At 41.7% G+C, this 15348-nt stretch overlaps 1 protein-coding gene across 6 annotated transcripts in view; it reads left to right on the plus strand.

Annotated features, from left to right (window-relative positions):
• birc6 (baculoviral IAP repeat containing 6) overlaps positions 1 to 15348 on the plus strand; it is a 242480-nt gene that overhangs the window by 94219 nt on the left and 132913 nt on the right. For 5 of the 6 annotated variants that reach the window (XM_041180834.1, XM_041180857.1, XM_041180849.1 and 2 more), the window contains 7 exons: positions 863 to 1082; positions 1432 to 1565; positions 2104 to 2241; positions 2659 to 2786; positions 3469 to 3600; positions 5425 to 5640; positions 9222 to 9405. In XM_041180834.1, coding sequence (XP_041036768.1) covers positions 863 to 1082; positions 1432 to 1565; positions 2104 to 2241; positions 2659 to 2786; positions 3469 to 3600; positions 5425 to 5640; positions 9222 to 9405 — 1152 coding nt within the window. The remainder of the gene's footprint in view (positions 1 to 862; positions 1083 to 1431; positions 1566 to 2103; positions 2242 to 2658; positions 2787 to 3468; positions 3601 to 5424; positions 5641 to 9221; positions 9406 to 15348) is intronic. The other variant, XM_041180865.1, reaches the window with a different exon arrangement.

Genomic DNA, 15348 nt, shown 5'->3' on the forward strand with positions numbered 1-15348 from the left:
CTCTGCTCAGTCTGCAAGCATGATCCCGAACATCCAGTCGTTTGCCATTTCAATTCAGCATCTTGCTCTCATGCTTACATTCCTGCTGTTGGCCTACTGTAATGTTCCAGTGAAGCGCAATCAAGCTGGAGGAACAGCACCTTAGCTTCAGATTAGGCACTTTACAGCCTTCTGGACTTGACCTTGAGTGTAACAAGTTCAGACCATGAACTCTGTCCTCCATTTTGGTTTTTTTTCCCCCAAGTGCCAGTCTGTGTCTTTTCATGTTTTTGCTTTCAGAGCTGACCTTTATTCTGCTATTAACACCTATTCTTGACCAGTGCTTTGTTTCTTTAGTATTACTATCCCACTCCCTTTGCCTTTGTTCCATGGCATCTTTGTAATTTAAGCTCCCCTGCCTTCTAACCTATCCCTGACCTTTCCCTTTTGTTCCACCTGATCTTCCTCTCCTCCATCCTTTTTCAACAGCATAAACCCATCACATTTCCTCTCTTCAGTTCAGGAGAAGAATCATATTGGACTTGAAGCATTAACCCTGTTTCTCACTCTACAGATGCTGCCAGACCTGCTGAGTTTTTCTAGCACTTTGTTTTCATTACATTCTTAGTGGTATGTCTGCCTGCAAAACACTTAGGAATGTGAAAATACAAACAAGAGATTGTTGGCATCTCATGAGTTATTTTAAGTAACCTACTACTCCCTACCCTACATCTATGTTAAAATAGAAATTCAGATAATGCTGGTGCATATAGCACCCTAATGATAGAAATAAGACATTTGATGTGCTGTACCCAACTGGTAGTGCCGGTGCTCATTATCTTTCTGCTAATGGTATGTTTATGTATTTTCAAAAAAAACGTAGGTCATGCTGTGCCAGCAGTTCTTCAAAATACGTTCCATGCACAGGCCTGTGAAGAACTATTCAAACATCTGTGTATCAGTGGTACCCCAAAAATACGATTGCATGCTGGACTGTTGCTTGTGCAGCTTTGTGGTGGTGAGAGATGGTGGGGACAGTTCCTGTCCAATGTTTTACAAGAGCTTTATAACTCAGAACAACATCTCATCTTCCCACAAGACAGGTAGGTACATGGTTTGAGCATCACCATGTGGTATGCATAACATAAAAATAAGCATGAATGAAATAATCACTTAATTGTGCAAAATCTTACATAAATTCGGTCTTTTTAAAGTGGTGCTTTTTGATAAAATGCAAGTTATTTTTCTTCAGCTCTAATATTTGAAGTAGAGAAAGCAGTGCGACCTAGAGATGTTGAAACTCCAGTTATTCAAAAGATTTGGTGTTTCTTCAAAACAAAGATCTCAAAGCCTTCCTACAGGCCAAACCAATAAATTAGTTAGCTAACTCATATATTTACTATTTCCATAAGCTCATAATTTATACTTTTCATTACTACCTTTTTGTTTCAGGGTTTTCATGTTACTTTCCTGCTTTGGTCAACGATCACTGAGTAACAGTGGGGTCTTAGAAGGCCTATTGAACCTTTTGGATAACTTGTTGTCATCTCTGCAACCACAGATGGCAACGTACAGACGTACAGAGGGTAAGTCTGTATTTATGTTTAAATGTGAGCAGTGAAACAATTCGTTTTTGAACAGAGTTCATGTGCTATTTGTGTTTACATACCCTATGGAACGAAGTTTCTTTTTCAAATCAATTTTTAACTGTTTATTATTTAAATAAAATCCTTGTTAAACAGTTTTTAGAAAAATTGCTCGAGGTGTAGGTAATGCTGACAAAACCAAATTTATTGCCCATCCACAAGTTCCTTGGGAAGACTGTGCTGGTGAGCCGTCTCCTTAAAACACTGCAGCCATTGAGTTGATGGTGCTAAGAGGAAATTCCAGAATTTTGATGCAATGACAATTCTGAATTCCTGCTCTGGTTTGCAATTAAGCATAGAATATTTTATAAAACCATTCCATGTGGCTAAAAGTCTTATGCTAGCCTGACCTTGTACTAAAAGTTAATGGTGTGCCCTTTGAGCCAGAACATTTGGTAAATATTTTGCTTTTTTAGGGACAAGACAGTTTGGTGTCTTACCATGCCTATTTTATTTCCCTATATTTTTAACCCTTCAGGTGTGCTGGACATTCCAATGGTCAGCTGGGTTGTAATGCTGGTATCTCGGCTGTTGGACTATGTTGCAAGTGTTGAAGATGAAGTGGCTGCAGCCAAAAAGCCATTAAATGGTAAAGACAGAGAACGGATACTGACAGGTATACTTAATTACAAAGTTGCAATAGGTTTAATCTCCAATTTAATTTGTTTATTTACCTGCAGCACTAAATCATTGTAAAGTCAATTTTTTTTTCTTACATTTCCTGGAATCTCTTCAACCTTGCAAGTTGATAGGAAATGACCAGCATTGCACTTGCCAGTGTTGTAAATAGCCAGTTAATTGCGCGGTACAGATTGGATTGCCCCTGTACAGCTCTAATAAAAAGCTTGCAGTAGTTAGTTATAGGACATAGCAGTTTTGTGCCCTTCTGTGGTGCAGTGCAGATGTAGTTTACAAATGCACCTGTGCAAACAAAGAAATCTATTTGGCCCCAGCTTGAATGATTTGAATTCTGAGGTAAGCATTGCTTGGCTTAAGTGCGGAATAAAGGACTGGAGTTTCCTCTCTGCTCTAGGTAACCAGTGGAGTTTCATCAATAACAATCTTCAGTCACAGTGTTCAGGCAAATCCACCAAAGGCAGCAGTAGTCTTGACCGGTTATATTCAAGAAAAATTCGAAAGCAACTCATACACCATAAGCAGGTATTAATTCATCTATTGCTGTATGTTTGAACTTTGTTTAGATTTTGCATTTGGCTTCATAATCCAGTACTTTGGCAAATGTTAAAGCTATCATAATCAGTTTCTTTGAAAATTACAAAATTAAAATTGCTAAGACATTAATTGCAGCATGCATAGAACAAATATGGGACCACTCTACAATTACTATATTTGGGTGAAAGAAAGCTAGTGTGATTTAGGAAGATGCTCATCTAAGCAAGTTTGCCTCTTTTAAGTTGGGCTGTGAGATACAGTGTAATCCGGACTTGACTCTGGTGTGCTGTGCCAAGTGTTGGGATGTAGTTTTCCACCTGCCACTGCCCATGTGAGTTCCTGATTTTCACTGGACTAGTAAACAGATATTGTACTCATTCCCAGGGAGGGATGGTCAGAAGGATAGTTATTCCAGGCATGCTTGTAGTTGCATCAGGAGGTGCATTTGCAGAAATCATTGAGCAGATTGCCTGTAAGTACTCTCACTGGGTTTTAGTGTGCGTTACTGGGATAAACTTCAGGGAGCAACCTTGGAGGGGAAGGGAGGGGAGAAAGATTAGCTTTAAAAAAAATGTTCAGGGTGTTTAAGGACTTGCTCTGTAGTTTTAGTGTGTGTGTTTTGGGGTGTGTGTACATATCGAACTGACTTTTGACTTAACCTTTTTTGCAGCAACTCAATTTGTTAAAAGCAAAACAAAAGGCATTAGTTGAGCAAATAGAGAAAGAGAAGATCCAGAGCAGCAAAGGATCTTCATATAAACTATTGGTAGAACAGGCAAAACTAAAGCAAGCTACGTCAAAGGTATGACGTCTGTTTTGTTCTATAGCTTAAGTGTTTAAAATGGTTGCTGTATTATTGGTCCTGCACAGGACAATTTATTTTTGCAGCAACAACTTGCATTTATTTAGCACAGACAATTGTGCCTATGTGGTTCACAGAAGTATAATCCAAAAAAATGGAAGCTGAGCCTAAGAAATAGAAATTAGGCAGAGTGAGCCAAAGCTTCGTCAAATGGTTCAATTTTAAGGAAACCCTTAAAGGCAGAGAGAGTTGTGGAGAGGTTAAGTTTTAGGGAGGGCATTCCAGAGCCTGGAGCCTAGTCTGCTCATGGCATGGCAAGCAGTCATGGTGTCGGGAATGCACAAGGAGTCAAAGGAACAGGCAGCCCAAAGGGAGTGTGGTTGTTGGGCTAGAGAAATGACATTGAGAGGGCTGAGGCCTGGAAAGGGAATTAATTACAAGGATAAGAATTTTGCATTTTAGATGCTGAGGGTCTGTTGACCAATGTAGGTCAGCTAGGGCAGGGATGATGTGGTGAGCGGGATTTGATGTGCGAGTATGAACAATGGATGAAGATGGGAAGCAGATCAGAACATTGCAATAATTGAGTTTGGTGGTGACTCTGGGAGATGGGCTGAGGTAGGGGTAGAGGTGGATTGGTGAAGTGATGAAGAGTTTTTGGGATTGAATCGGATCCTGAGGTTGTTAACAGTCTGTTCAGCCAGACGCAGTGGCTGAGGAGTTGTATGGAGTTGGTCAGTTAGTTTGTGGTGTGGGCTGAAGTCTTAGCAGTGTTTTCATTGCAACTTTTCCAAGATTGGATATCTGATGAGCATTCCAATAGTGCAGGAGAGGTGGTAGGCAGGTAAAACAGTGTGCAGGTTGAAGCTAACTCATGTCTTTGGGTGATTTTGCCAAGAGTCAGCATGTAGTGAATAGGGGTTGGTGTGGGAGGACATGTGCAAGGATAGATTTTTGGGGTACTCTGAAGGTAATGGGACTGGGTCAGGAAGAAAAGCTATAGTTAGGGCTGATGTGGCTATGATTAGATAGGTGAGAGTGGAACCAAGTATTAGGCAGTCCACTGCAATGGACAATGGAGAGGCATTGGAGAGAATGGTGTGGTTGACTGTGTGAAAAGGCTGCAGTGAGGGCAAGGATGGATAACACAATGGAGTCTCAAAATATCAATTGCAAATTTGATTAGGACTGCTTCAGTGCTGGAACAGGGGTGGAAACCTGATTGGTGAAATTCAAACATGGAAGTCCCAGGGAAGATGAGCACAGAGTACCCAAAAAGAAAAAGAGCAGGCAATGAGTTTTCTCTGGGATCTTGGGAGAGGATAGGGAGCTTGGAAACAGGGTGGTAGTTAGTTTACAATGACAGAAGGGTCAAGCATTGGTTTTTGAGGAGTTGAGTGATGGTGGTTTGATGGAAGGGAAAAGGTACCTGAGGTGAGGAAACTAATTAAAATGTTGCCTTTCCTGTGGGCCAGGAAGGAAAGTTGGATTATCAGAAGTTTAATGGGAATGGGTCATGGATACGGGACCAGATTAGATCAAATCGGAGAGAAAAATGAGAGCAAAATTGAGCTTTTCATTTTATTATTGCTAGAGCTTTGCTTTGCCAATGAATATACTGCTAATTAAGATGTTGCTCAGGATACTTTAGTCCCTAATTAGCTATGGAAATGGTGCAGTTTTGTTTTTCATCTTTCCAGTGCACAGAAATTCAGATTTTTGTTTTAGTTTTTCAGAACCTTAACTGCATGCATGTAAATTCAGTTATTGGGATTTAGTTGACAAAGTTAATTAAATTTCACTTTAACTTCAATTCCACACTAGCACTTCAAAGACCTTATTCGTTTGCGCCGGACTGCAGAGTGGCCTCGCACTACTTTAGATTCAGAATCGTCATCAACAAAAGACTCCCCAGAGGTGGAACCACTTCCATTTACTTTATCCCATGATCGCTGCATTGCTGTGGTGCAGAAGCTTGCACTTTTTCTTCTTTCCATGGATTTTACCTGTCATGCAGATCTGCTGCTCTTTGTCTGCAAGGTGAGCGTGCAAAGAAAACGACTAAAGAGTTGCCTCTGGAATGTAGTTTATCTGAATACCACTTATATAATTATGCTTAGGTTCATGAACTCTGTTAAACCTTCACTTCACTTAACCTGCCTCAAATGCAGTTTTATAACTTGCGCTTCCTTATATAAACGAATAGTAGCACGTTAATTGTAATCAGGATGTAATAGATTATCATACTTTATAGAACAGTTTGTGCCCACACCAGCTCTCTGAAAGAGTTAACTATTTAGTCCCATTCCTCTTCAGTTTTTCTTTTTCAAATGTTTACTACTTCCTTCCTAGTGACCCTCTACATTTAAAGCAAAAACATCCTTCTGAACTCAAAGTTTATACCTTCCAGTTAGCAACTTATTGACCAGCAGAAATAGATTTACCTCTTATCAAAATCATAAATAATTTTAAGCATCTTATCGGATTGCTCACTTTTTCTGTTCTGCTGAAATGATCTCCTGTTTCTACAATTTTTTCTCATAACTTAAAGTTTTTCTTCTTGAAATTTGCTGGCTTGAAACCAAACAATCCAAATTCTGGGAAATACACCATGCTAGAAAGTACCAGGAGATAATTCATAGGGGAAGTTAATAACTGTTTTATTAAAAAAACGAAATGTTGAATGTTGCCGAGAAATAGTGAATATTTTTGTAATTTATATAAAATGGTAGCTGTAATCTGATACTTCTTCTCTGGTTAAATCTAAGGATATTGTTTCCACAGTGCTGATATTATCATTTGTAGTTTAGGCGAGCTGGCATGGTCTCGAGCGACACTGGAAACTTGGATTTGAGAAAATTGATACAAAATCCTGAGTGTTTTTTGGAGGTTTAGAAAAGTGTTGGAAAAATACAAAAAACAGTTGGAGTCCCTTGACACCCAGTAGAATGACTGGTCAAATAGACTATAGAGCATCTAGGACCTCTCCTGGTGGCTTTATAGCTACTTTCTACTGTGAAGGCTTTTACTTAGTTGGAAGGCTTCCCTATGGAAGTGGGATATGTTTCGAGTGAGAGTGTCGACTCATTAAAACAATTTCTTTAAACAATTTCCAGACTCAAGGAAAAGTTGAATATATTGGTCAGTTGCAGGGATTTGTGAAAGGCAATAACATTCTTGACTATATTGGGATTTTGTTGAAAAGTTATGCAATTTCAAAGTAGGTGCTTTTTTAAAATTGTCAAAGAAGTGTCAATTTGGTGGTGGGAGTTTGTTGATATGGCCACATTTGGGGAAAACCTCTGTAAATATCAATGGTAAAATGGACTTGTATGGAAATTTATTTTAGCTGTGAAAAAGATGTAATCACTCATTGAATGCTATCCTTTGTATCTCCAATTTTGATGCTGCTCCTTTGACGATGAAAATCATTGTATTGGATTGCAGCCTTTTTTGGGGGTTTATGGGTAAACTTTAATATTTTGCGCATTTGGACACACAAAATATTCTCCTAAAGTTATCATAGCATCTTAGAAATACTTGCACAGAAGGAGATCATTTAACTTCCATCTGTTTGCCAAATGTCAGAATTTTACAATTTGGAATATTTTACAAGTCTGTTTTTCCCCCAAATATTTTAACTCAATATGCCACATTTACCCTCTCCTAACTTAACAACCTTCCTGTAATCTTTTGTAATCCTGTTTGTTATCCAGGTCATTTTCCTAAATTGACATGAGACTAACTGCTACATGACTGTCTGGTTTGCCCATTTCCCCTTCTAAGAATGGTTGTATCATTCCTCTTGCTCAATTACCTTGGCACAATTTTTAATTTCCACAAATCTTTTTTTAAAAAAAAATCATTAGTAGTGCTTTCATCACTAACCTCTCTCAATTAAGCAGTTTGAAGGCTTTAATCTCTGTCTGATAGATCAGGCGGATGTATGGAAAGTAGTAAACCCACAGACCGTGATCCTATTTTCTTTACCCGCAATTATTCATACCTGTAACCCAAAGTAGTGCAAGAACTGATTAAAAGGTGGAAGTCAATTGTTCTGTCGTCTCAACAAACATTGATTGGATGAAGGTGAAATTAACTTAAATGAAGTTGGAAGTTGCTCAAGTTATCACACTGTATTTAAGCGGCTCAATGAAGGACATTTGTGTAAAAAGCACAGCTGAGATCTATGTACTTGATATGTTGAAAACTTACATCCAACAGTGTTTAACTAAGCCTCTCTGTAACAAGGTGGGTGAAGTTCTCCAGTTTCATTTTTGACCTGCTAAGAAGGAAATATCAGCTGACGTTTCCACTCAGTAATGTTATCTTATGACCTCTTATTTGATCATGCATGAATTAGGCTGGGTGCGATGTCTTTTGTGGATGAATGGCCAGCAGGTGCTATTTAGACTTGCCTGTTTGGACACTTGTGCAAGGTACTGGAGAGTGGTGATGTCTGTAGAATTATACATGTGCATAAGAAGAGGATGGGAGAAAATTGTTGCAAAAAACCCTACCCCTTAAGTCGGTTTACCTTTTGAATGCTTTAGTGCTATTTAACAGTCATAACTGCAAGTGCAAGTTAAAGGTTACATAAATTTTGATGTAAATTGCAAGGAAAGGTGTTTATAAGGTTGAACAATTTTGGAACAATTTGGTGCAATTTGTGGAAGTGAGAAATATTGCTGTGTGAGCGGTGGAAGTGTTTTTGTGAACCTGTGTTTAATTGTGGCCACATCAAATAATTATGAAACAAAATGCATCATTTTGATACTTGTGCCCCCTTGTGAAATTTACAAATGATCTTAATTATGTATGAAGAAAGCCACTTGGTCCATCCTATTTCATCCACCTGAATCGGCCTAATTTTTTTTTCTTTCTACAACCAGGAGAGAATGAGTGCCCCTTTGGGTCCCCTGTTTGAAAGTTACAGCCTTGAACTTCACCCACAACCCCCTTCCCATACCTACCTTCATGCTGACAGGGGGCCAATGGTGACGGCCACTTACTGCCCGTTCTACTTTGGAAATGGACCAGTGGCATGTTAATGAGACCTTTTTAAATTTTGCTTTATATGTGTGCACCTTTTTTCTTTTTCTCATTTTAGTTAACATTCTGACGAATATGGTTAAGTCATTAAAATGCCACAGCTTCTTCCTGGATATAAAATGTTGCCCAAGTTTTACAATTGCATTTGGTAGTGCTGTTATGGTTTGCAGGAAAAAGAAAATGTAGTACCTATGCTATGCCGTTCAGTAAGTGGAACTAAGCATGCTATAGTTGGATGGAGAGGGAAGGCCTATTCATCAAAGTTTTAAAATCAGCAAATTGTTTGTAGGGCCAATGTGATAGTTTATTCTCTTTGCCTGGTGAAATTTCTATATAAGGGCTGTGGCAAAGAACTAAAGAATAGCAGACCAGGAATAGTCATTGGTTTCTTCATGGGAGCTTTGCAGTTTTAAGTGAGTTCATTTTGTTTTCTTGATTCAGTACTGGACTTTTAGAAAATATACATGAGGTAATGTACTTGTCATTTGTGAATGGACTGGCTGAAAGACTGGGCTCTTTGTCGCAGGCTGGAGCAGTGGCAACAGTGAACTTCTTAACTTTCTTGGCAGGTTCTGGCACGTATAGCAAATGCTACAAGGCCAACAATTCATCTTTGTGAAATTGTTAATGAGCAGCAGCTAGAAAGACTTCTCCTTCTACTGGTTGGAACAGACTTCAACAGGGGAGACATCTCCTGGGGTGGAGCATGGGCACAATACTCTTTAACCTGCATGATTCAAGATATCTTGGCAGGTAGGAAGCAAGATGATATACCACATATGTTTACTCCTCAAGAGTTGTACCTCCATGTTCTTCTGTGCTAAGTATTTGTGTGAGAACCTTTGAAATGTTATAAACAAGTAATGTTACTGCTGGACATGTGTGTGGAAGTGTGTAGACACACCCAAACTGCATGTGTGTTTTTGCTCAATCAGCAGTATTTGACATGTCATAATCAGAATTGCTATCGCCAAACATATCTGATGAAAGTAAACTTTTTCCAGTCATTTATGCACTTTATTATAGAGGTGTACAGCACAGTAAAAGGCCCTTCGGCCCATCGAGCCTATGCCGGTCAAACAAGTACTTAACTATTCTAATCCCATTTTCCAGCACAAGGCCCATAGCCCTGTATGCCATGGCATCGCAAGTGCACATCCAAATACTTGTTAAATGTTATGAGGGTTTCTGCCTCTTTACCACCCTTTCAGGCAGAGAGTTCAAGATTCCCACCATCCTCTGGGTGGAAAAATTCTTCCTCACATCCCCTCTAAACCTCCTGCCCCTTATCTTAAATCTATGCCCCCTGGTTATTGATCGCTCCACCAAGAGGAAAACTTCCTTCCTGTCTACCCAATCTATGCCTCTCATAATTTTATACAATCATGTCCCCCCTCAATCTCCTCTGCTCCAGGGAAAATAACTCCAGTCAATCCAATCTCTCCTCATAACTAAAACTCTCCAGCCCAGGCAACACCCTGGTAAGTCTCCTCTGCACTGTCTCTAGTGCAATCACATCCTTCCTATAATGCAGATTCCAGAACTGCACGCAATACTGTAGCTGTGGCCTAACCAGCGTTTTATACAGTTTCGGCATAATCTCCCTGCTCTTATATTCTATGCCTTGGCTAATAAAGGCAAGTATCCCATATGCCTTCTTAACCACCTTATCTACCTGTCCTGCTACCTTAAGGGATCGGTGGATATGCACACCAAGGTCCCTCTGATCCTCAGTACTTCCCACGGTCCTACCATTCATCGTGTATTCCTGTGCCTTGTTAGTCCTGCCCAAGTGCATCACCTCACATTTATCCGAATTAAATTCCATTTGCCACTGATCAGCCCATCTGACCAGCCCATCTATATTCTCCTGTAATCTAAGGCTATCCTCCTCACTATTTACCACCCCACCAATTTTCGGATCATCTGCGAACTTACTGATTAACCCTCCTACATTCAAATCTAAATCATTTATATATACCACAAATAGCAAGAGACCTAACACTAATCCCTGTGGGACCCCATTGGACACAGGCATCTAGTCACAAAAATATCCCTCGACCATCACCCTCTGCTTCCTGCCACTCGACCAATTCTGGATCCAATTTGCTAAATTGCTTTGGATCCCATGGGCTTTTACCTTCATTATCAGTCTCCCATGCGGGACCTTATCAAAAGCCTTGCTGAAGCCCAAGTAGACTACGTCAAATGCATTGCCCTCATCTACACACCTGGTCACCTCTTTGAAAGATTCAATCAAATTGGTCAGACATGACCTCCCCTTAAAACTATACTGACTGTCCTTGATTAATCCCTGCCTCTCCAAGTGTAGATTAATTCTGTCCCTCAGAATTGCTTCCAATAGTTTCCCCACCACTGAGGTTACACTGACTGGCCTGTAGTTCCCTGGTTTATCCCTTCCTCCCTTCTTGAATAACACTACCACACTGGATGTCCTCCAGTCCTCTGGCACTTCTCCTGTGGCCACAGAGGTATTGAAAATTATTGCCAGTGCTCCTACTATCTCCTCCCTTGCCTCACACAACAGCCTGGGATATATTTCTTCCTTTATCTACTTTTAAACCTGCCAGACTGTGTAGAACTTCCTCCCTTTCTATGCTAATTTCTTTAATTATATCACAATCCTTCTGCCTGATTTCCATATCCGTGTCATCCCTCTCACTTGTGAACACCGACACAAAGCATTCATTTAGAGCCCCACCTACGTCTTCCAGCTCCACACACAAATTACCACTATGGTCCTTAATGGGCCTTGTTCTTTCCATAGTTATCCTCTTACTCTTGATGTATTTGTAAAATAACTTTGGATTTTCCTTTATTTTACCCGCCAATGTTTTTTCATGCCCCCTTTTGCTCTCCTAATTTCTTTTTTAAGTTTCCCCCCTTCACATTCTATACCCTCTAGAGCTTCCGCTGTTTTGAGCCTTCGATATCTGCCATAAGCCTCCCCTTTTCTCTTTATCCAATCCTGTTTACCCCTCAACATCCAGGGTTCCCAGGATTTGTTGGTCCCATCCTTTGTCTTTACTAGAATATGTTGGCCCTGTACGCTCCCTATTTCCATCTTGAATGAGTCCCACTGCTCTGATGCAGGTTTACCGAAAAGTAGCTGCTCCCAGTCCACTCTAGCCAAATCATACTGATCTTATTAAAATCAGCCTTCCCCCAATTTAGAACTGTGATTTCTGGCCCATCCTTGTCCTTTTCCATAACAACCTTGAATCTAACGGAGTCATGACCACTATCTGCAAAACGTTCCCCCACTGATACCTCTACCACTTGCCTGGCTTCATTCCCTAAAATTAAGTCCAGGACCGCCTCCTTTCTTGTAGGACCTTCTACGTACTGGTTTAAAAAGATCTCCTGGATGAATTTTAAGAATTCTGCTCCCTCTAAACCTTTCACACTATGATTAACCCAATTAATCTTGGGGAAATTGAAACCCCCCACCATTACTACCCTATTATTTTTACACTTCTCTGAAATTTGCCTACATGCCTGCTCTTCTATTTCTTTCTGACTGTTTGGGGGTCTATCGTTCACTCCCAGAAATGTAATTGCTCCTTTTCTGTTTTTCAGTTCTACCCATATATCTTCATTTGAGGAGCCCTCTTAAGATGTCATCCCTCCTTACAGCTGTAATTGATCCCTTGATCAATATTGCGATACCCCCTCTTCTTTTACCTTCTTCCCTGTAAATCCTGAAGACCCGATATCCTGGAATATTGAGCTGCCAATCGTGCCCCTCTTTCAATCATGTCTCTGTGACAGCAATGACATCGTATCTCCATGTGATAATTTGTGCCCTCAACCCATCTGCCTTATTCATCAGACTCCTTGCATTAAAATAAATACCATCCAACCTTGCCAAACTCCCTTGTACTTTAACTGGCCTATAATTTCTAAGGCTCCCAGACTCACTTGCTCACTCTTCTAATTTTGGCTGTGCATCTACCCCTGCTGAACCTCCTCTCAGGATCCCCATCCTCCTGCCAAGTTAGTTTAAACTTTCCCCTCTCTTGCTTCCATCTCCCTCTCCCAATCTCCCTCTCCCAATCTCCCTCTCCCAATCTCCCTCTCTCCCAATCTCCCTCTCTCCCAATCTCCCTCTCTCCCAATCTCTCTCTCTCCCAATCTCTCTCTCTCCCAATCTCTCTCTCTCCCAATCTCTCTCTCTCCCAATCTCTCTCTCTCCCAATCTCTCTCTCTCCCAATCTCTCTCTCTCCCAATCTCTCTCTCTCCCAATCTCTCTCTCTCCCAATCTCTCTCTCTCCCAATCTCTCTCTCTCCCAATCTCTCTCTCTCACCCAATCTCTCTCTCTCACCCAATCTCTCTCTCTCTCCCAATCTCTCTCTCTCTCTCCCAGTCTCTCTCTCTCTCCCAATCTCTCTCTCTCTCCCAATCTCTCTCTCTCTCTCCCAATCTCTCTCTCTCTCCCAATCTCTCTCTCTCTCCCAATCTCTCTCTCTCTCCCAATCTCTCTCCATTCCTATCTCTCTCTCTCCCAATCTCTCTCTCTCTCCCAATCTCTCTCTCTCTCCCAATCTCTCTCTCTCTCCCAATCTCTCTCTCTCTCCCAATCTCTCTCTCTCTCCCAATCTCTCTCTCTCTCCCAATCTCTCTCTCTCTCCCAATCTCTCTCTCTCTCCCAATCTCTCTCTCTCTCTCTCCCAATCTCTCTCTCTCTCTCTCCCAATCTCTCTCTCTCTCTCCCAGTCTCTCTCTCCCCCACTCTCTCTCTCTCTACCCAATCTCTCTCTCTCTCTCCCAATCTCTCTCTCTCTCTCCCAATCTCTCTCTCTCTCTCCCAATCTCTCTCTCTCTCTCCCTATATCTCTCTCTCTCTCCCAATCTCTCTCTCTCCCTCCCAATCTCTCTCTCTCTCTCCCAATCTCTCACTCTCTCTCCCAATCTCTCTCTCTCTCTCCCAATCTCTCTCTCTCTCTCCCAATCTCTCTCTCTCTCTCCCAATCTCTCTCTCTCTCTCTCCCAATCTCTCTCTCTCTCTCTCCCAATCTCTCTCTCTCTCTCCCAATCTCTCTCTCTCTCTCCCAATCTCTCTCTCTCTCTCCCAATCTCTCTCTCTCTCTCTCTCTCCCAATCTCTCTCTCTCTCTCTCTCTCCCAATCTCTCTCTCTCTCTCTCTCCCAATCTCTCTCTCTCTCTCTCTCCCAATCTCTCTCTCTCTCTCTCTCCCAATCTCTCTCTCTCTCTCTCTCCCAATCTCTCTCTCTCTCTCTCTCCCAATATCTCTCTCTCTCTCTCCCAATATCTCTCTCTCTCTCTCTCCCAATATCTCTCTCTCTCTCTCTCCCAATATCTCTCTCTCTCTCTCCCAATCTCTCTCTCTCTCTCTCTCTCCCAATCTCTCTCTCTCTCTCTCCCAATCTCTCTCTCTCTCTCTCCCAATCTCTCTCTCTCTCTCTCTCTCTCTCTCTCCCAATCTCTCTCTCTCTCCCAATCTCTCTCTCTCTCCCAATCTCTCTCTCTCTCCCAATCTCTCTCTCTCTCTTAATCTCTTGCTTGGTGACACCCTTCTCGCACTTCCTCCAACTCTTTCTCTCCTCTCTCTTGTGCTTCCTCCATCTCTTGTACTTCCTCAACATTCTCCCCCTTTCATGCTTCCTCCATCTCTCTGTGTCTGTCTTGCACTTCCTTAATTTCTCTCACCTACCCTTCCGCCACCTCTCGCACAACCTTCGGCCGTCTTTCTCTCACGCACCTTTCCACCATCTCTCCCTCTCTCGTGCGCATTCTTCCGCTGTGTCTCTCTTGCAAGTGCTCTCCCGCCTGCCCTCCCTCTCTCATGCACACCTTCCAGCTGCTCTCCCCCTCTCTTGCTCATGCATCCTTCTGCCCTCCCTCTCTCTCTCTCATGCACGCCCCTCCGCCCTCACTCCTCTCGTGCGTGCCCTTGTGCCTTCCCTCCCCCTCTTCTGCATGTCCTTCTGCCCGCCCTCCCTCCCTCGCATGCACCCTTCTGCCCTCCCTCCCCTCTCTTGCACACTCCCTTTCTCCACATCTCTCACTCTCTCATGTGCTATCTTTCTCCATCTCTCTCATGCACGCCCCCTCTCCATCTTTCTCTCTCTCGCACGCGCCCCCTCTCCATCTCCATCTCCATCTCTCTCTGTCTTGTGCTTCCTCGTTCTCTCTTGTGTGCTCTTTTAATCTTTTTCACTCTTGCGTGCCCTTCCCCCATCTCTTTCTTTCTCTTTTTCTTTCTGATTCTATATCTACCTCCCTGCTCCAATTTTTCTTCAAGTTCCTGTCTTTCTCTTAACAGGAAAAGCAAAATACTGCAGATGTTGGAAATCTGAAACAAAAGCAGAAAAGCTTGTGAACGCTCACTTCACGCAGCATCTGTGGGGAGGAAACAGAGCTTTATGATTAGTTCAATGACCTTTCATTATTGTAGATCCAGTTCTGATCGGTTATTGACTCTTGATTTCTCTTCACAGATATAGCATGACTTGAGTGTTTCAACATTTTCTGTTTTTATTGTATTCTTTTCAGTGAATGATCCAAAGTAGACTTTTGGGTATATTTAATTTGGTCTTATAGTTTTTGCTAATAATCGTTCCAATTGACAATGTCCGTTATCAGTGGCAGTTAATGTAGACATGTTGGTCAAATTATGAAAATAGTCAAAACAAAAGCAGGAACAAATACC

Source organism: Carcharodon carcharias, chromosome 2 (genome assembly GCF_017639515.1).
Source record: "Carcharodon carcharias isolate sCarCar2 chromosome 2, sCarCar2.pri, whole genome shotgun sequence".
Classification (NCBI taxonomy): Eukaryota; Metazoa; Chordata; class Chondrichthyes; order Lamniformes; family Lamnidae; genus Carcharodon; species Carcharodon carcharias.